The following is a 20,905-nucleotide window of genomic DNA, read 5'->3' as shown; positions in this document are numbered from 1 at the left end:
AGAGAAAACTTAGAAAAATTCATTTCGCTGAGAATCCTAGACAAATCCTAGACTTATTCTAGAGAAAACTTAGAAAAATTTATTTTGCTGACAATCCTAGACAAATCCTAGAAAAATCCTGGAGAAAACTCAGACAAATTCATTTTGCTGACGATCCTAGACAGATCCTAGACAAATCCTAGACAAATCCTAGACAAATCCTAGACAAATCCTAGAGAAAACTTAGAAAAATTCATTTTGCTGACGATCCTAGACAGATCCTAGACAAATCCTAGACAAATCCTAGACAAATCCTAGAGAAAAGTTAGAAAAATTCATTTCGCTGACGATCCTAGACAAATCCTAGACGAATCCTAGACGAATCCTAGACAAATCCTAGACAAATCCTAGAGAAAACTTAGAAAAATTCATTTTGCTGACGATCCTAGACTGATCCTAGACAAATCCTAGACAAATCCTAGACAAATCCTAGAGAAAACTTAGAAAAATTTATTTTGCTGACGATCCTAGACAGATCCCAGACAAATCCTAGACAAATCCTAGACAAATCCTAGAGAAAACTCAGAAAAATTCATTTTTCTGACGATCCTAGACAGATCCTAGACAAATCCTAGAGAAAACTTAGAAAAATTCATTTCGCTGAGAATCCTAGAGAAATCCTAGACAAATCCTAGACAAATCCTAGAAAAAACTTAAAAAAATTCATTTTGCTGACGATCCTAGACAGATCCTAGACAAATCCTAGACGAATCCTAGAGAAAACTCAGAAAAATTCATTTTGCTGACGATCCTAGACAGATCCTAGACAAATCCTAGATAAAACCTAGACAAATCCTTGAGAAAACTTAGAAAAATTCATTTTGCTGACGATCCTAGACAGATCCTAGACAAATCCTAGAGAAAACTCAGAAAAATTCATTTTGCTGACGATCCTAGACAGATCCTAGACAAATCCTAGACAAATCCTAGAGAAAACTTAGAAAAATTCATTTCGCTGAGAATCCTAGAGAAATCCTAGACAAATCCTAGAGAAAACTTAGAAAAATTCATCTTGCTGACGATCCTAGACAGATCCTAGACAAATCCTAGAGAAAACTTAGAAAAATTCATTTTGCTGACGATCCTAGACAGATTCTAGACAAATCCTAGACAAATCCTAGACAAATCCTAGAGAAAACTTAGAAAAATTCATTTCGCTGAGAATCCTAGAGGAATCCTAGACAAATCCTAGAGAAAACTTAGAAAAATTCATTTCGCTGAGAATCCTAGACAAATCCTAGACAAATCCTAGAGAAAACTTAGAAAATTTCATTTCGCTGACGATCCTAGACAGATCCTAGACAAATCCTTGACAAATCCTAGACAAATCCTAGAAAAAACTTAGAAAAATTCATTTTGCTGAAAATCCTACACAAATCCTAGACTTATTCTAGAGAAAACTTAGAGAAATTTATTTTGCTGACGATCCTAGACAGATCCTAGACAAATCCTAGACAAATCCTAGAGAAAACTTAGAAAAATTCTTTTTGCTGACAATCCTAGACAAATCCTAGACAAATCCTAGAGAAAACTTAGAAAAATTCATTTCGCTGAGAATCCTAGAGAAATCCTAGAGAAAACTTAAAAAAATTCATTTCGCTGAGAATCCTAGACAAATCCTAGACAAATCCTAGAAAAAACATAGAAAAATTCATTTCGCTGAGAATCCTAGAGAAATCCTAGACTTATTCTAGAGAAAACTTAGAAAAATTTATTTTGCTGACAATCCTAGACAAATCCTAGAGAAATCCTAGACAAATCCTAGAGAAAACTTAGAAAAATTCATTTTGCTGACGATCCTAGACAGATCCTAGACAAATCTTAGACAAATCCTAGAGAAAACTTAGGAAAATTCATTTCGCTGAGAATCCTAGACAAATCCTAGACAAATCCTAGAGAAAACTTAGAAAAATTCATTTCGCTGAAAATCCTAGACAAATCCTAGACAAATCCTAGACAAATCCTCGAGAAAACTTAGAAAAATTTATTTTGCTGACAATCCTAGACAAATCCTAGACAAATCCTAGAGAAAACTTAGAAAAATTCATTTCGCTGAGAATCCTAGAGAAATCCTAGACCAATCCTAGAGAAAACTTAGAAAAATTCATTTCGCTGACGATCCTAGACAGATCCTAGACAAATCCTAGACAAATCCTAGACAAATCCTAGAGAAAACTTAGAAAAATTCATTTTGCTGAAAATCCTAGACAAATCCTAGACTTATTTTAGAGAAAACTTAGAAAAATTTATTTTGCTGACGATCCTAGACAGATCCTAGACAAATCCTAGACAAATCCTAGACAAATCCTAGAGAAAACTTAGAAAAATTCATTTCGCTGACGATCCTAGACAGATCCTAGACAAATCCTAGACAAATCCTAGACAAATCCTAGAGAAAACTTAGAAAAATTCATTTCGCTGAGAATCCTAGACAAATCCTAGACAAATCCTAGAAAAAACATAGAAAAATTCATTTCGCTGAGAATCCTAGAGAAATCCTAGACTTATTCTAGAGAAAACTTAGAAAAATTTATTTTGCTGACAATCCTAGATAAATCCTAGACAAATCCTAGACAAATCCTAGACAAATCCTAGAGAAAACTTAGAAAAATTCATTTCGCTGAGAATCCTAGAGAAATCCTAGACAAATCCTAGAGAAAACTTAGAAAAATTCATTTTGCTGACGATCCTAGACAGATCCTAGACAAATCTTAGACAAATCCTAGAGAAAACTTAGAAAAATTCATTTCGTTGAGAATCCTAGACAAATCCTAGACAAATCCTAGAGAAAACTTAGAAAAATTCATTTCGCTGACGATCCTAGAGAGATCCTAGACAAATCCTAGACAAATCCTAGACAAATCCTAGAGAAAACTTAGAAAAATTCTTTTTGCTGACAATCCTAGACAAATCCTAGAAAAAACATAGAAAAATTCATTTCGCTGAGAATCCTAGACAAATCCTAGACTTATTCTAGAGAAAACTTAGAAAAATTTATTTTGCTGACAATCCTAGACAAATCCTAGACAAATCCTAGACAAATTCTAGACAAATCCTAGAGAAAACTTAGAAAAATTCATTTCGCTGACGATCCTAGACAGATCCTAGACGAATCCTAGACAAATCCTAGAGAAAACTTAGAAAAATTCATTTCGCTGAGAATCCTAAACAAATCCTAGACAAATCCTAGAGAAAACTTAGAAAAATTCATTTCGCTGACGATCCTAGACAGATCCTAGACAAATCCTAGACAAATCCTAGACAAATCCTAGAGAAAACTTAGAAAAATTCTTTTTGCTGACAATCCTAGACAAATCCTAGACAAATCCTAGAGAAAACTTAGAAAAATTCATTTCGCTGAGAATCCTAGACAAATCCTAGACTTATCTTAGACAAATCCTAGACAAATCCTAGAGAAAACTTAGAAAAATTCATTTCGCTGAGAATCCTAGAGAAATCCTAGACCAATCCTAGAGAAAACTTAGAAAAATTCATTTCGCTGACGATCCTAGACAAATCCTAGACAAATCCTAGACAAATCCTAGAGAAAACTTAGAAAAATTCATTTTGCTGAAAATCCTAGACAAATCCTAGACTTATTCTAGAGAAAACTTAGAAAAATTTATTTTGCTGACGATCCTAGACAGATCCTAGACAAATCCTAGACAAATCCTAGACAAATCCTAGAGAAAACTTAGAAAAATTCATTTCGCTGACGATCCTAGACAGATCCTAGACAAATCCTAGACAAATCCTAGACAAATCCTAGAGAAAACTTAGAAAAATTCTTTTTGCTGACAATCCTAGACAAATCCTAGACAAATCCTAGAGAAAACTTAGAAAAATTCATTTCGCTGAGAATCCTAGACAAATCCTAGACAAATCCTAGAAAAAACATAGAAAAATTCATTTCGCTGAGAATCCTAGAGAAATCCTAGACTTATTCTAGAGAAAACTTAGAAAAATTTATTTTGCTGACAATCCTAGACAAATCCTAGACAAATCCTAGAGAAAACTTAGAAAAATTCTTTTTGCTGACAATCCTAGACAAATCCTAGACAAATCCTAGAGAAAACTTAGAAAAATTCATTTCGCTGAGAATCCTAGAGAAATCCTAGAGAAAACTTAAAAAAATTCATTTCGCTGAGAATCCTAGACAAATCCTAGACAAATCCTAGAGAAAACTTAGAAAAATTCTTTTTGCTGACAATCCTAGACAAATCCTAGACAAATCCTAGAGAAAACTTAGAAAAATTCATTTCGCTGAGAATCCTAGACAAATCCTAGAGAAAACTTAGAAAAATTCATTTCGCTGAGAATCCTAGACAAATCCTAGACAAATCCTAGAAAAAACATAGAAAAATTCATTTCGCTGAGAATCCTAGAGAAATCCTAGACTTATTCTAGAGAAAACTTAGAAAAATTTATTTTGCTGACAATCCTAGACAAATCCTAGACAAATCCTAGACAAATCCTAGACAAATCCTAGAGAAAACTTAGAAAAATTCATTTTGCTGACGATCCTAGACAGATCCTAGAAAAAACATAGAAAAATTCATTTCGCTGAGAATCCTAGAGAAATCCTAGACTTATTCTAGAGAAAACTTAGAAAAATTTATTTTGCTGACAATCCTAGACAAATCCTAGACAAATCCTAGACAAATCCTAGAGAAAACTTAGAAAAATTCATTTCGCTGAGAATCCTAGAGAAATCCTAGACCAATCCTAGAGAAAACTTAGAAAAATTCATTTCGCTGACGATCCTAGACAGATTCTAGACAAATCCTAGACAAATCCTAGAGAAAACTTAGAAAAATTCTTTTTGCTGACAATCCTAGACAAATCCTAGACAAATCCTAGAGAAAACTTAGAAAAATTCATTTCGCTGAGAATCCTAGACAAATCCTAGACAAATCCTAGAAAAAACATAGAAAAATTCATTTCGCTGAGAATCCTAGAGAAATCCTAGACTTATTCTAGAGAAAACTTAGAAAAATTTATTTTGCTGACAATCCTAGACAAATCCTAGACAAATCCTAGAGAAAACTTAGAAAAATTCTTTTTGCTGACAATCCTAGACAAATCCTAGACAAATCCTAGAGAAAACTTAGAAAAATTCATTTCGCTGAGAATCCTAGAGAAATCCTAGAGAAAACTTAAAAAAATTCATTTCGCTGAGAATCCTAGACAAATCCTAGACAAATCCTAGAGAAAACTTAGAAAAATTCTTTTTGCTGACAATCCTAGACAAATCCTAGACAAATCCTAGAGAAAACTTAGAAAAATTCATTTCGCTGAGAATCCTAGACAAATCCTAGAGAAAACTTAGAAAAATTCATTTCGCTGAGAATCCTAGACAAATCCTAGACAAATCCTAGAAAAAACATAGAAAAATTCATTTCGCTGAGAATCCTAGAGAAATCCTAGACTTATTCTAGAGAAAACTTAGAAAAATTTATTTTGCTGACAATCCTAGACAAATCCTAGACAAATCCTAGACAAATCCTAGACAAATCCTAGAGAAAACTTAGAAAAATTCATTTTGCTGACGATCCTAGACAGATCCTAGAAAAAACATAGAAAAATTCATTTCGCTGAGAATCCTAGAGAAATCCTAGACTTATTCTAGAGAAAACTTAGAAAAATTTATTTTGCTGACAATCCTAGACAAATCCTAGACAAATCCTAGACAAATCCTAGACAAATCCTAGAGAAAACTTAGAAAAATTCATTTTGCTGACGATCCTAGACAGATCCTAGAAAAAACATAGAAAAATTCATTTCGCTGAGAATCCTAGAGAAATCCTAGACTTATTCTAGAGAAAACTTAGAAAAATTTATTTTGCTGACAATCCTAGACAAATCCTAGACAAATCCTAGACAAATCCTAGAGAAAACTTAGAAAAATTCATTTCGCTGAGAATCCTAGAGAAATCCTAGACCAATCCTAGAGAAAACTTAGAAAAATTCATTTCGCTGACGATCCTAGACAGATTCTAGACAAATCCTAGACAAATCCTAGAGAAAACTTAGAAAAATTCATTTTGCTGACAATACTAGACAAATCCTAGACAAATCCTAGAGAAAACTTAGAAAAACTCTTAGACAAATCCTAGAGAAATCCTAGACAAATCCTGAAGGTTGAAAACCTGTTTTCTATTAAGCACTGGGAAAAGTCTTCTATGAAAGTGTAACATCTCAGAAGTAATGTAATTCTTACAGTTTCGGGTTAGAAAGCGTATCGCGTATCGCAGCTTCTACGTAATTGTACTTTTAATGGTTCACTTTTTTTTACAATTGCGCTTTTATGGTGGATAAATTTTTTAGCGGTAAATTAAAAAATTTTAGTATTTATATATTCTTACCAATAGACGAAAGTATGAGAAAAATATTCCATAGAGCTTACCTGAAACAAATATATAAAAAATCTCAATTAGTTGATATTAATTATTTGTATTGTTAGGGCGCTTATATTTAATTATGTTATTCTACTAATTGTGAATGGTGTTGAGTAGACATCTGAGTAATTCCATTGAGGAAACTTTATTGGGAAATAAGATTATGGGGATGTACGAGTAAAATGTCTTGATTGATAGAAATCGTGAGATATTTTTTATTTACTATAAAATAAACCTCTTACGCTTTATAAATAAATAAAAAATTTAAACCTAATTGAATTTCAAAAAGCTCTGAAATTTTTTCAATAAAAAAAACCGCGGGAATTTGAAATTGAAAATATATAAAATTTTTAATCCTGCAGTTAATCAAGCTAAAAATTTTTAAGGGTGATTTAAAAAGAAGAGGCAAAGCGAAAAAAAGATATATTATTTGGGTTATAGAGAGCGTCGGGAAATCTCTTGGCAATGCATCTGCTGGAGGAGAGAAAATCAGCGGAAAAATAAAAAAAAAATGATATGATGAAGAAGAAAAATAGAGAAAAGCTGATGGAAAAAAGAAGAGGTTGGATTTGAAGGCGAGAATGGATTTTGTGGACGCACGCGCGAATACATCGATTGTGTTGGGATGTAGACCCGCGTTGCAGGATTTTCTCTGAATCGCCTACAAGACTTAGTCGACTTTTGAGACTTGACTGGCTATTATTGTTATTGTTGTTGTTGTATTCAATGGGCTTTAACGCATCAGCATTTAATACACACATCTAATAACTTGAACAATTTAATTAAAATAAATTTTTATTTTGTGTAATCCAATTATTTAACTTTTAAACCAAAACTTTGCTGTCATTTTTTTTGTTGGAAAAATTCAAGTCATTTCTTGGATAACTTTTATACGTAATGTCCAAGTTTAATTTAAAAACAGTGACTTGGAAAGAGGATTGAAATAAAAAATTATATTAATGACCCGGTGACTTACAAACTTTATTTTTTTTTTTTTTACAAAAAAAAAAAAAAAAAAAAAAAAAAACTACAAAAGTTATCTTTCAAGATTTCTTTGATAATATTTTTCGACCTAACTTTTTCTCCTATAAATTTATCAATTATCAATGAACTAGGAATTTGTAAGACAAGGACATAAATTACAAAATTGAGTCACAATAATATTCATAAAAAATGAAGCGGCATGCAAAAAAAAAAAAAAAATAGTACATGCAGTGAATAAAGAAATTCTAACGTTAGAAGGCTGGTAGTATATTGATCCGACTGCAGGCTCCATCTCTCAGTAAAAATACGAGCTTGTGGTTCATAATTTAAATCATTTTATTTAATTACTCTGTAGTTAATAATTAATTTTTTTCTTCATTAAACATCTTTATACATGCTTTATTGCGTGAATTTATAATATGACGTCTATCCGTCATAATTAAAATGCACCGCGACCTTATTTATAATTATTGCTATTTTTTAAAAATTTTTTTATTCATGGTTTTTTTATCCTTTGATATTAAGCTACTAATAGAAGCGTGATTATGCTTTCCATTAATAACCAGACATTGGTCATAGCAAAGCGCCCTATAATTCACCGCGTCCTTGTATTTCCACGTAAACTGATTCACCTGTTGATGCATACCCAAGGACTTAGATAGTCCCAAGGACGAGATCGCGACTCGTGTTATTTTAAAATAAAATATAAAATCTCCATGTAATTTATAAATAATTTTTTAAATTCATTAAAAAAAAAGTATTTAAATTTCCAATGGGCAGGTGAAAAGCACAGAAGAGACAGGGGACAAAAATTAAAATATTTATTCATATTCAATAATATATATAGAATATATTTTTGATAAAAGCTTTGTGACGTAAGTAGCAACACAATGACATTATTTAACATCAAGCAGAACCATGCAGTTGTGTGTGTGGTTTATGTAGTAAGAACAGAACCGTTTGTGACAACCACCAGGCAAACTTGGGTCTAAAAGCTCGTACTCTACCCCGAGCCCAAGTTTCCAACCCAACATTAAACGTTATACTACTGAACTACTGTTTTGGTGTTCTGTCCGGCCGTCGACCGTAATTCAAGATTTAACAGCCGCTGATATATATATTAAAGTGTCTTGTTATTATCATTGTCGGTACTTGTACTCCTGAGAATTCCATGTAACTTTCAATTAAGCGAGACAAAATTAGAAATAATTCCCATGGGGTCAACTAACAATACTATTATTATTAATTTTTTATAAATCCATCTATCAGCAAATTAATCTTGTCAACACTTTGATTCCACATTTAACACTTTTTTTATTTTTTTTTTTTTTGTTAGAAAAATATGCAACCAAAATAGACGGAGAGAAAAGACGTTTAGTAGGGATGATTTAACGTAAGTAAATTAGTCAAAAAACATACTTTCGATCGTATACTGTAAAAAAGTTCTAGTGAATACGGACTTTATTTAAATCATAATTTACTCTGTCACTCGGTTCTGGAGTCTTGATAAAAAATCACTCCGCGGGGTAAATAGGGAGTTTGTTTTTTTTTATCAGAATAATCTGGATTTTACTCAAATTCGCATTCACTCTGATTTGTAGTCTTAATATTGAAATAAACTTCTTTTAGATGTAAATTTTATTCCGAACCAAAGTTTCAGTATTAAAATCAACTTCCGTTCGGAGTAAATTCCACTCGTAGGAGATTAAATATATAAACAGTCATCCGCTGCGCATTCACTCCGGATTTACTCTGTTAATTTTTTGCAGTAAAAAAAAAAAAAAAACAAAATTATAAAATTGAAAAGTAAAAATTAACGACATAAATTGAGAAACATAGGCCGACGATCGGTGTATTTAAACAGAGTAACTGGGTATATAGCCAAGCCAAATGTAGTTGGCCATCCGGCCAAATGAGTTTGTTTGTGTCTATTATTATACTCCAGCCGGCCGTGAGCCACGGCCCACTACTACCAACCTAAAATTACATATACACATATATATGTATGTGGAGTAAGTAAATGATAGGATAGAAGCGTCGATTGTGGTGAGAATGCCTGCAATATTCGCTACTCTACTCAATTCTACTCTCCTATCCGAGTGTCCAGGAGATCTCGACGACCAAGTGACTTGACTACTCTACTCAGACTGCTTCCACTCGAATTCAACCCTACACTACACTAGGAAGTCCGGCAGTTTAACATACTCGTTCGATAACCGGTCTTGTTCCTGTTAAATATTTTTTGCTTCTTCCTTTTATAAATATTTTATTTTCATGCTTGCAAATAAAATTTTTAGTACCATTTAATTATTATACTTTTTCAACTTGATCCATTTTTCTCGAAACACATCCGCTAATTTTTTTATTCATAAGTGATTAAATTAAAGAAATACATGGAACGTTTTCTGTCAAATGAGTTTTAAAGTTTGAAAAAAAAAAAAAAAAAAAATTGTAGTTCGTCGTCTTCCAAAACTTCCAAAAATGAGTTTTAAAATTTTTTGGTAATTATATGGGAGTAGAGCTCATACGATTTTGAGCGACAAAAATAAATAAATAAAAATTTTTTATTATTTTGAAAAATAATTCAAAGCTAAAAATTTTTTTTTGACTTCATATTTATTGTGCTAGTGGGACAAAAAATGTAGCAATAATTTAGTGTAGTGTAGGAAAAAGAAGAGACGCGGATTTTTTTATATAAAAAATAAAATACTTAACACTAATTTGTTGTAAATTAATTGAAGATAATTTGAATGTTGATGTAAAAATAAGGTGTACGGTGTGTATTTATATTTAATTAAATATACTACAAGATTATTTAGTGATATGACTCTTCATTGGCGTGGTTTTATGCATCAACTTGTTCACAGCACATCTGTCTTTCCACATGTGCTACTCACGTGGCCCCCAACTAACGTCATCCCACGCATGATTGTGTGTGACCAAGTGGTTAGTTTATTCACCAGATAAATTAATTACTTTTACACTTATTATTATTATTATATTTATTTATTTTATTATTTGTTACAAGTGTTAGAGGAAATTATCATCTGGCTGTAATTACACTCATTTGTTGCCCCCCCCCCCCCTTCTTTATCGACTTAATGATAAGAAATAATTCAATACACGTACTTGTGAAATATATATTTGGTATTCAATATTTGTGACGAAATATATGATGAATAAATGATAATTTCTTTTTAATATTTGTAATAAAAAAAAAGAAATAATATGAATTTACGAGATATTTATTGCTTCGTATTGATGCAATGAAAAAATTTTCGGTGGAAAAAAAATATTTATAAATTTTTAAATAAATAATTTATTTTGATAAAATATTTTTTAAATTTATCATTGATTATTTTAATAATTTATAATTAAATCTTAAATATAAGCGGTTTTTTCGACGAATTATAAGTTATAAATGAATTTAAAATATCTGACGTTAAAATTTGATCGACACTTTTCCAATAATTTTTTTTTATTTACATTGAAATATAACAGAATCAAAAGAACAAAATTTTTCATAGTTCTTATATTTTCAGAGTAATAAAAAATATAAATGTGTTTTTCTATTAAATAATCAAAATTATCATCAATAACTGCAGGTCTGGTGTAAAAAAAAGTAACAGTCAAAATTTGTTTTTTTTTTTTTTTTTTTTTTTTTAATTTTGAAAATATTTTACAAGCAAGTAGATTTACAGGTACGATTACTCGCATCTAACCTACTATTCTAGTTTAAATTAAACATTTAAATACAAGCAAGCACGGGTATATATTTCTGAATTTCTCTCAATCTCATAAAATTAACTCGGGAGTCTGCAGCAACTGAAGCCATTTGGCAACTTCTTAGCCTCTACCTATTAACGTCAACTTACAGAATATACCTTTATCATCAGCTAAAAAGTTTTATCCACATGCATAATATACAAGCATATAAACCCACACATAAATGTATATGAAACTTAAATGACCTTGCTTCATGAATAATTTATATCATTAGCACCTTGTTAGAAATTTTGTCAACTCACGACCGTTAAATTTCACAAGACAAAGACAATAAAAGCTACAATAAATAATGTATTGAATTTTAAGTTGCATCGAGTTTTTCACTCCTGCTCTTTTCCGAAATTTTTATTTTTTTTCAACTACTCTGTCTTACTCTTCTTTTTCTTTAAACTTGAACAATAAAAATATATACCAAGATCATAAAAGTTTGCCCAGCTGCGACCAGCTGCATTGAGTACCGCAGTCATATATTATCAGACACCGGATCAAAAGCTCACTGAAAAGATGAACCCTATTTTTCGTTCTCAATACTGAACTGTAAACTTTTATTTTTATTATTAACACACATACTGTCGAGGGGATTATAAAAGTTTTCCCAAACTTCCGTCAATTACTGAGATCATTAATAACTATAAACATATATATATCTTAGTATATTGTTGAATTCTAGGGTGGCTCAAAAAAATTGATTTTTTTTTTTATTTAACTCTCACTCCTCGAAAAGTTTGTGCGTTGGAAGAAAAATTCCCACCGAATATGAGTTAGAAAATTTAAGTTTCAGAGATCACTCAAGACATAAATTTTTAATATTTTTTAGCGACCTTCAAATAAGGTACAGGTTTTGATAATTATCAGGTAGTTGACATTTACTGTAACAGAAAAAAAATTTGATTTTTTTTTAGTATTCAAGATTTTCGAAATTCTTGAGCGATCTCTTAAATTGAACACTCAGACAAAAGTGACTTATCCAACTTGAAGAATAATTTTCTTGAAAGAAAAAAATCAAAATTTGTTTACACTATTTTCAAAAAGAACATCAGTATATCTTGAGCTAAATTTAGATTTTCGCGATTAAGAAAATCATTTTAAATAAAATTTTCAAATTTTCACTCCAAAAATATATGAGAGTGAAAATTTTCAATGGAAAATTTTACAGTATGAAGAAAATAAGACGTTTCTAAAAGTTATTTTTTCTCTCTGCGAAAGTTTCGGATTCAAACTGGGAAATTGTTGTTACCCTTCTAAATATATATGTATATATTATTTTTCCGATGAACGTAAAATTTAGGAAAGTGATCGGATACTACGATAACTATAATTTAACCTGAGGTGACACAGTCGCCGCAGGTATCATATCAATTTAATGTTAGTAAGTTTAAAACATATCGTGACGTTTATTGAACAAGTGACGAAACACAAAATTGACATACTATCGATGTATTTGCTGATGAGCTTAAATATATATACACACTCACATTAATGTTTAGAAATGTTGACGTTACTGCGCCCACGTAATCGGGATCGATGTTTAACGTAATTTTAAAAAAAATTTCAAAATCTGAAATAGGCATGGCCGGAAAAGGGAGCTTTGAGTTGTTTTATTGAAGCATTTTAAAAATACCTATTACTGTATTCTATTCTATTTTATTTATTTTTTTTCGAGTGTGTGTTATATGTGTACTTTGATGTGAAATGTGGAGGTAAATTTATGCATTGAATTCTTAAATAAATTGTTTAGTATGGGATAAAGTTATATCCCGTATTTGTGGTAACGGACAAATCATATTACACCCACGTGGCGTCTCTTAGAATAGAATACTGAAGTTTAGTTAAAACTTAAAACTCAGGTCGACAGTTTTAAGTAAGAAAATTAAAGCTAGAAAAATTAAACTCTATTATTTCATTATATTTTTCTTGGGTTATTTGTTTATAAATATACAGCAATATTTTTTTAAGCTATTTCTGTGAGGCTGTTTGTCATTGGAAGTGTCAACTGAAGCATGTTATTTTGTAATAGGTTTTAAAAATTACGATGATTAATTACAGACATAAATCATATGAACAAATTTTACAAATAATTAACAGACATTTCCTCTGGTTATTATAAATAAAAATTTCAATTTTAAAAATATACCAACAAAAGGAATAAAAATGACTTGTTAATGCAATTAAAAATATGGGGTGATAAAATAATAATAAAAGCATATAATGTAATGTATAAATGAGAAACGAAGCTAGTGCACAAGACGACGGTCTCGGAAAACGGAAAAGCGTGACTCGAGGGCCGGTTGGTGGTCGATAGCAATGGCGCCGCGACCCCGCGGAGAAAATCAATCTCGGCTTGACGCCGGTCGGCCTTGTTTTCATGTACACGGCTCTCGTTTTCTCTCTTTCTCATCAGCGATAGAATCGCCGGGACTCGTAAGGCCGAGCATCTACATCCACACTATTTTATTTTTTACTCCTATTTTTCACAACTTTACTTCCCTTGGCATCTACAATCTGCCATTAATATTTAAGCTTTATGTAGTACGTCAAGTTAAAGCCCGCTCTGCAGTACCGACCGAGGTCGCTGGATAAATTAACAGCAAGCGTAGTATCAATACACTGACGGAAAAAAAAAAAAATAGGAGCAAGAAAAACAAAAAGATGAAAGCAAAGCAGCGTGGAAAAAGTTTATTGGAGTAAATAGTATAAATTTACGAGGATAATCATCAGTATTCTTACTTTTAATGACACGTTCGGTGGTGGAGAGCTTCGGTGAATTATTGGAGGTCATACTGGATGATATTTTCCGGTGATATAGTGTTCGTTTTAAGCGGCTGACAACCAGCCGCGCACACCTTATCTCACTACTGTCACTGCTCTCACTGATTCACCCGCAGTCCAACTAAACGTATGTTACTCCCTCAACAATTGTTTAACGGCTAGCAGATGACGTTGCCCAGAGTCTTGCCAGTACTTTATTTACCAAGTTAACCTGCTCGCAGCCTCTATTGCTAGACTTTTCTCGGTGTGTTGACAACAACAGGACGGGGAGGGAATCGTCGGCTTCGGGAAACAGGGAAGGGGGACACGGGAGGATTCGGGAGTATCTTTACTGTCTAGATTATCCGTCACGTTATGGCGCGAGGAACGTATACAATACGGCAGTCGACAGCAACTATGTGGATGGTGGCAGCTGCAAGCTGCGCCAGATATTATCGCCCGTGATGATCATGCATCAGCTATGACTACTCCAATTTTTCTTTTTACTTTTTCGTATATTATACTTTATGTTATTCCTATTAATATGCTTTGTCTGAAATTTAACTTTCGTCCAAGTTAAATTTACTGCTAGCTCCGGTGATGGCTGCTGGTTTTCAGTGCTCCGTTTTCTTTTTCCACGTCTGTGTCGTCTGCCAAGGGCTTCTGGACGATATTTAACGTTCACACACGCGAGCAAGCCACACAAAGTTTTTATCTATTATTGATAGTGTTATGCTGTTGATTTAGCTGCTACGTCTATTTTTTTATTTTTTACGTCGACGACAATCGCGTCGACAAGTGACCGCAGCTTGACCCACTACTGCGGGCGTAACTAATACGGGTTTTTCTACTTTTCTTCAAAACTTCCGTCAATTGTTAATTATATATGTACAAATACGTACATACATATGTTTATTGTATTTATCTGTTGGAAAAAAAAACTTATTACGTTTTATTGTTTTTTCACAAACTAATTTAGTTTGTTCAATGTAATGTAATGTTAAGTGTATATATATTTATATGTATATATATATATATGTTGTCTATGTTTTTATGTGTGGATGTATGTGAGTGTGTATATATGTGTAGGCTACGGTTGATTATCACACCGCACGGTTTAGCTCACAAAATACAACTGCTCAGACGATTGCGCTGACTTGTATATATATATATATATATATCTATACATATAAATATTATATATATATAAATATATGTATATAGGTAGTATACTTTTAGGTAGCGCAGAGTGCAATCTGTAGAGTAAGTAAAGTCTCTACCTTTAAATTAGTAATGTGGTGGGGGCTTTTAAAAGCCCAACAACAACTTATCGTAATTATTGTTATTATTATAAACAATAATTATAACAACAATTGAATTGAATAATGTATAAGCGGGTACGTACGACGGGCACACGGTGCTCTCACGCACGACACCACCGTAACCCGTAACCACCACGACGCACCGCGACTCGCTCGACACCCACGGTCGACCACGCCGCTAAATTCTACTACAAGATGTCTGTTCTGCTACGCGCCGCGAGCACTGACGGACGATCCACCACACACATACTACACAGAACACCGCTAAACTATTAATGCGCATCGTACATCGCGCAGCTAATATCTAGAGGATCAGTCTCTTCGAGGTCACGGGATGTTATTTTTCATCACCAGCCGGCGCTACTTACGCCCAGCCCACCCAACCACCCGTTTTACGTTATAATTTTACAATATTTTAGTAGTTGGCGCCACCAACTGCGTCCCAATGTCGATTAAATAATTCCCTGCTTCTTGTATTTTCTTACGATTTTACCTTTTTTTTACAGAGTCTCTAGTCGCTGCTGTGAGTTTGCTGTAGACTTGTTGCTAACTTCACGCTAAGCGGATTATGGAGATTAAGATAAACGTATTTAGGTTTCAGATGTCTCAATCAACTCACGAAGATGTTGATAATTATTATTACTGTCTTTATTCTACTAGTCATTATGAAATAGTTAGGATAATGTCATTATATGACCGAGGAAAAAATTAAATGTGTAAAATATTTTTTATACATTGACAATTACATTGTTATTATTATAATATAATAATAATAGCAATAGAGTTTACATGTGAAAATTTTTACATTTTAAAATTCTAATTTAGGACGTTTGTCAACCCATTCTTTGATCTTTGGGATAGATAGTACGTTCTCACGAATTTTTTTCAAATTTTCATAACCTTTTGTTATTTCTATCCCACATGCATTTGCAAGGGAATCATGGATTGCTGCGAAAAATATATCTGCGTAGCTCAGCTGCAAATAAATATGTATCAGTCATTACATAACAATCAGAGGATTATTTTAAATATTTACCTGTCCATCAACAAAGTAGCCGTTATTAGCAAGATTATTTAATTTATTCAAATAAAATGGCAAAACTTCAGTCAGTACTTGGTCTTTTTTTGCAGCTGCTATTTGAGGATTAGTTTCTCTATAAAATAATGCAACCTCTGTAATTTAAATAAATTTTATAATTATAACCCAAACTAATGTCTATAAATAAATTATTAAAATTAATTTGCTCTTACGTTTTCTTAAATCATAAAGTGCTTCGACGATAGAATCAATTCGCAAAGCATCTAAATCTGTTTTACCAATTAAATCTAACTGTTTTGCCAAATAACGACAAATAGGTACTGATTGACAATAAATCTCACCGTCTATTTCTAAAATCGGTAATTGTCCAAAGGGAGTGTCTGAAATATTTTTTACAAATATTATTATCTCAGCTATTTATTCTTAACATACTTGAGTAAATTAATGAATAAAATAAATATATAACTACCTGGTTTCATTTTTGGCCATTCATTTTGACGATCGACCCGGATATCTTCAAATTTATTACCTCCATAGCTCAAAAGAAACCGTATAGGTTCACCAAGTCCCATTACGTTAAAGTACGTCAATTTATATTGATGCGACATTTTAAAAATATAAAAAATTTACTAATTTATCTTTTCTATTTAAGAAAAGAAAAAAAAAACAAATAATCAATTTTACTACCGGTAAAAATATTTTTTTTTATAAAATCGAAAATTTTCTCACTGTGATTATTGTAAATATCTTTAATATAAATTAGTAGCGGTCCATTGGCGTCGAAAAATATTATCACAATAAAGAAGAATGTGATTCCCCTTCTCTACACCGTCTGCGATGCTTCCACTTTCACTTTACTTTTACGTTCTTCACATATAATATATTGATAATATATATTTATATATATATTCATACATTCAAACTCATTGTACAGAACAATGACTTATCTTTCATTCAAAACTTATCTTTAAAAAAAAAAAAATAATCTAGCTCTCATCGTAAATTATTTTAAATCAACTCAATTAAGATTATTTACATCAATATTTATAGATGTATGAAAAAAATATAAAAATATTACAGATATCAAAAATTCAATACTAAATCGATAGTCTAATCCGTTGACCAAAGTACCCTTTAAATTATTATTATTATTATCATTTATTTTGGTTTTAATTACAATGATAATGAAATTGAGATAAAAATACTCAGTCCGTTTTTTTAGTGTCCAAGTCTCAGTCATTTGTCGCTTGTTTACCATAAAATGTGTTTGCTAGCAGTTTCTTATAAAGTCTGATGTTGAAAATATATTTCAAAAAATTATTATCAAAATTTATATATACTATTTATTGATTATATTTAACATGGATTATATTCTGCATGCATCAGTGGTCCATAGAGAAAAAAACGACTGTACAGTGTTAGCTTCTTATCCTTTTGAGGATAATCCTTATTATAGAGACGTGGTTGTTAATACTATTCTGGATTTAACGGGTGTTGAAGATGATCAAATTTGTATTCCAAGTGAGAGGTAACAAATACCTTTTTGTTTTAATTTTTATTTTAATTCAAATTATTTTACATTTTTTTCTGTACATATATTTTACATAGATTTACTGTGCATATGCTTACTGGAGAATTATATTATGTATGTTTGACACCAAATGAATGTTCACTGGATACAAAATTTGATGCGCAAGAATTTTTGGAACAAGTTAGAAGTGTATATCGTGATTTGGCTATTTTAACAGATTTTACACATGAATCACTTAAAGTAACAAAGATTAATTTTTCCGAGCCGTTATTAAAAATTATAGTAATTAACTTTATTATAGTACTCAATATAAAAAAAATATTTTTATTGAGATAATTTGGAATTTTTTTTTAGACGACTAAAAATTATCAAGAAGTCCCTTCTTTGCCAATAGTAAAAGACGAACTCGCTCAAGTGAGAAAAGTACTGATTGAATCTGTACAAAAACTTATTGACAGAGGTCAAAGACTTGAAGAGCTTGTGAAAAAAACTCAAAAGTTAGAAATAACGGTGCTTATTTTATTTTATTTTTTTTTTGTTGAATCAATTTATGTAGGAAATAATATTATTAATACTTATATTGAACATAAATAAATTTTAGATGCGAAAAGATTTTCAATTGGCTCAGTATTCATCGAAAAAAAAACAAAACATCTGGTTTGCTGCTCTTTTATCGATTGTAATGCTTTTGACAAGTTTAGCGTTTGGTATTTTTATTTATATTGAATTTATGTAACACTTATATTTATATAGACAGAAGATAATGGCATGACATGACATTTAATCAGTAATTTTTTATTTTATATATGACACCAGTATTAAAAATTTTTTTTTCAACAGATTTGTCAATCAGTAAAAAGTGTCGCAATCGTATCCGACATCAAATTTTTAGCCGCACGAAATATTTAGTTTGTTATTTCAATTATTTAAAATACTCAAATATGCTGATATAGAAAATTTTTCTATGGCATTTTATCTTAAATTTTATTTTTGAGTTTTTAAATGATAACCCATTGGCCTTATTTTTGTATCATTATCTTTAGTATGTGTTTTTATTTTTAATGGCTTGTAATATAAACAAAATTTCAATTACAATTTGTATCTTATTCATGTTTTCTCAGTTTAATAGCAATCAATAATTCGAAATGATAATAAATTGAAGTAATACTGTTTGTAAATAAGGTCTGGTTTGGTGGGATAAAAAAAAACAAGAAATCACGTACGAAAACTGAAGGAAGAAGATAGAATAGTCTAGATAACTTGGGGAAGATTCAGTAAGAAATCGAATCAAGTGAATTAGTCGACGAATCAGTTGTTTTACTCGCAGAATCTTTATGATGTCAGAGCGCTATTTAAATTCAAAGAACAGCGCGTCGTTACGAGATCCACAAAGATAATTTTCCGTCGCAAAAACGAAATCAATGGCTTCAGTTAATTTCTATAAAAAAAAAAAAAAATCAGTTTACATAATTTTCATATTATTTAACTGAATTTTATTTTGAAATCTTTTGAAAAATTTTATTTTTAGAAATTCGAAATTAACAAAAATAAATTTTTACTGAACAAAGATCCTATTTACTATTAATCAGAAATCAAATACAAGTACACTAAATTTTGAATTTTTTGATTATTTTCAATTAAAATAAATCGAGACGAATATTAATTGTTATTGATAAAAAAAACAACTAAAACCGAAAAAATAATGTTATAATGATGTTAAAAGTCGAAGCTTATAATTCCTATTAAATTTTTCTAGAATAAAATAAATTACAGTAAAATGTCCTACTATATATTTATATAAATTAAAAAATATCGATTTCATAAAATTTTTATGAATATAAAAAAAGCTAAAACCTCTATATAAAACAAATTCTGTCCATTTCTGGATGATCGTCGCTGAATCGTTAATACGCGAATCAAAGTTTGACCCAAATCGAACGCTAGAGTTCCTCTTTCTGATCCTTGTAACACGTTTTTACATTTTTTTACCAATATATGTAGCCTTTTTTGTACTCATTAGTATTTACATTTGAATGAAGAATTGCTTAGACTTTTATAAAAAAGTAATAAATCACGATCAGAATCAATTTTTAAAAAAAATTATTTTTTGAGATGAATTTCTTGATACGCCGTTTTGCCTCGCCCTTTTCTAGTAAAAAATAAACCGCAGAAAAATTAAAAAAAGTAATTTCAATTTTAACTTTTCGCTGATTCATTGTTTTGCCGCTTTTAGAAGAGTTTATGGGGTTGTTATAAGAAATGAAATGGACGATTCGATTTTCCCCACTTTTGCGGAAGTCATAGTTGACGCGATAGCTTTCCAAGAAACTTTGCGTACAAATGATATAAGTAAATACACTGTATGTAGTAATAATTTCAACTAAATATAGTTTTATTCCATAAGTCATTGCTATTGTTGAATCAATAGTTAGTTTGACATTGACTCACGTTCATGAAACATCTCATGATTTTCGTCTTATAAAAATATATACATATTTACATATATTACTTTACAAGTGATTGCAGAATTTATTAGTGATTTTCAATCGAACATTTCGAGTATTGAAAGTTATTTTTATGTGAAAATATTAAAAATTTTTTTTTTCTTATCATTTGAAGTTTTGTGTTTTTTAAAAGTTACAATGGACTTGTATTGAAATAAATTTTTATTGAAACAATAATGAAATAATTAATGTTTGAAAAATTTAATTATAGAAAATTTGAATTTTTGAACAAGTGAATTTGAATTCTTCACTTTCAATTTACTTGAGATAATTTTTGTGTTGGAAAAATTAAAAAGGGTATGGAAAGGAACTAATAGTTAATGCCGGTGTTTTGTGAGTATGATTATTTATTATAGTAGATAATATTAATTATAAGAAAGTCGTATCACTATATGTAATTTCATTCATTTTTTGAACCTGTCTTTGGGATCAATAAAACTGTTGGTAACGAAGGTATTGTAGACTTAGTTCAGGGTTATCGTGAGTGACTTACCTACAAGGGTTGATAATCCACCTTTGATAAGCCGAGTTCTATGTATATATGTTACGCTACA

The 20,905-nt window shown here is 30.8% G+C and overlaps 3 protein-coding genes across 4 annotated transcripts in view; 1 reads left to right on the top strand and 2 right to left on the bottom strand.

The window, feature by feature from the left end:
* LOC103576807 (serine/threonine-protein phosphatase 2B catalytic subunit 3) overlaps positions 1-15,479 on the bottom strand; it is a 133,534-nt gene extending 118,055 nt beyond the window's left edge. Inside the window, exons 1-2 of one of the 2 annotated variants that reach the window (XM_053741388.1) lie at positions 15,236-15,479; positions 13,935-14,880 (exon numbers count right to left, since the gene is read on the bottom strand). In XM_053741388.1, coding sequence (XP_053597363.1) covers positions 13,935-13,986 — 52 coding nt within the window. In that variant the 5' untranslated portion in view covers positions 13,987-14,880; positions 15,236-15,479. Of the gene's footprint in view, positions 1-13,934; positions 14,881-15,188; positions 15,214-15,235 lie in introns of those variants that run through there. The other variant, XM_053741389.1, reaches the window with a different exon arrangement.
* A 468-nt stretch (positions 15,480-15,947) lies between these two features.
* Positions 15,948-17,163, bottom strand: LOC103572445 (glutathione S-transferase). The gene is made up of 4 exons (XM_008551073.3): positions 16,786-17,163; positions 16,529-16,696; positions 16,314-16,450; positions 15,948-16,253 (listed from the first exon to the last, which is right to left on the bottom strand). The coding sequence occupies exons 1-4, from the start codon at positions 16,922-16,924 to the stop codon at positions 16,086-16,088; spliced, it is 612 nt and encodes a 203-aa protein (XP_008549295.1). The 5' UTR covers positions 16,925-17,163; the 3' UTR covers positions 15,948-16,085.
* Positions 17,164-17,604: 441 nt separating this feature from the next.
* Positions 17,605-18,752, top strand: LOC103572444 (uncharacterized). Its single transcript, XM_008551072.2, has 4 exons — positions 17,605-17,844; positions 17,925-18,129; positions 18,202-18,357; positions 18,449-18,752. Exons 1-4 carry the CDS (start codon positions 17,678-17,680, stop codon positions 18,581-18,583), a joined length of 663 nt encoding a protein of 220 aa, XP_008549294.1. The 5' UTR covers positions 17,605-17,677; the 3' UTR covers positions 18,584-18,752.
* Positions 18,753-20,905: the final 2,153 nt, after the last annotated feature.

The sequence above is a fragment of the Microplitis demolitor genome, chromosome 8 (genome assembly GCF_026212275.2).
Source record: "Microplitis demolitor isolate Queensland-Clemson2020A chromosome 8, iyMicDemo2.1a, whole genome shotgun sequence".
NCBI lineage: Eukaryota > Metazoa > Arthropoda > Insecta > Hymenoptera > Braconidae > Microplitis > Microplitis demolitor.
The sequence above is the reverse complement of the archived record's forward strand: the minus strand, read 5'-3'. Positions and strand labels throughout refer to the sequence as shown.

What these genes read in the sequence shown, in the direction of transcription:
- LOC103572445 (XM_008551073.3), bottom strand. Translation starts at nt 16,924, where the DNA reads ATGTCGCATCAATATAAATTGACGTACTTTAACGTAATGGGACTTGGT. An exon ending in ATGGCCAAAAATGAAACCAG is followed by an intron (nt 16,697 to 16,785) that starts GTAGTTATATAT and finishes AAAATATTTCAG; the next exon opens with ACACTCCCTTTGGACAATTA. An exon ending in GCTACTTTGTTGATGGACAG is followed by an intron (nt 16,254 to 16,313) that starts GTAAATATTTAA and finishes ATTTATTTGCAG; the next exon opens with CTGAGCTACGCAGATATATT.
- LOC103572444 (XM_008551072.2), top strand. Translation starts at nt 17,678, where the DNA reads ATGGATTATATTCTGCATGCATCAGTGGTCCATAGAGAAAAAAACGAC. An exon ending in ATTTGTATTCCAAGTGAGAG is followed by an intron (nt 17,845 to 17,924) that starts GTAACAAATACC and finishes TATTTTACATAG; the next exon opens with ATTTACTGTGCATATGCTTA. An exon ending in CTCAAAAGTTAGAAATAACG is followed by an intron (nt 18,358 to 18,448) that starts GTGCTTATTTTA and finishes AATAAATTTTAG; the next exon opens with ATGCGAAAAGATTTTCAATT.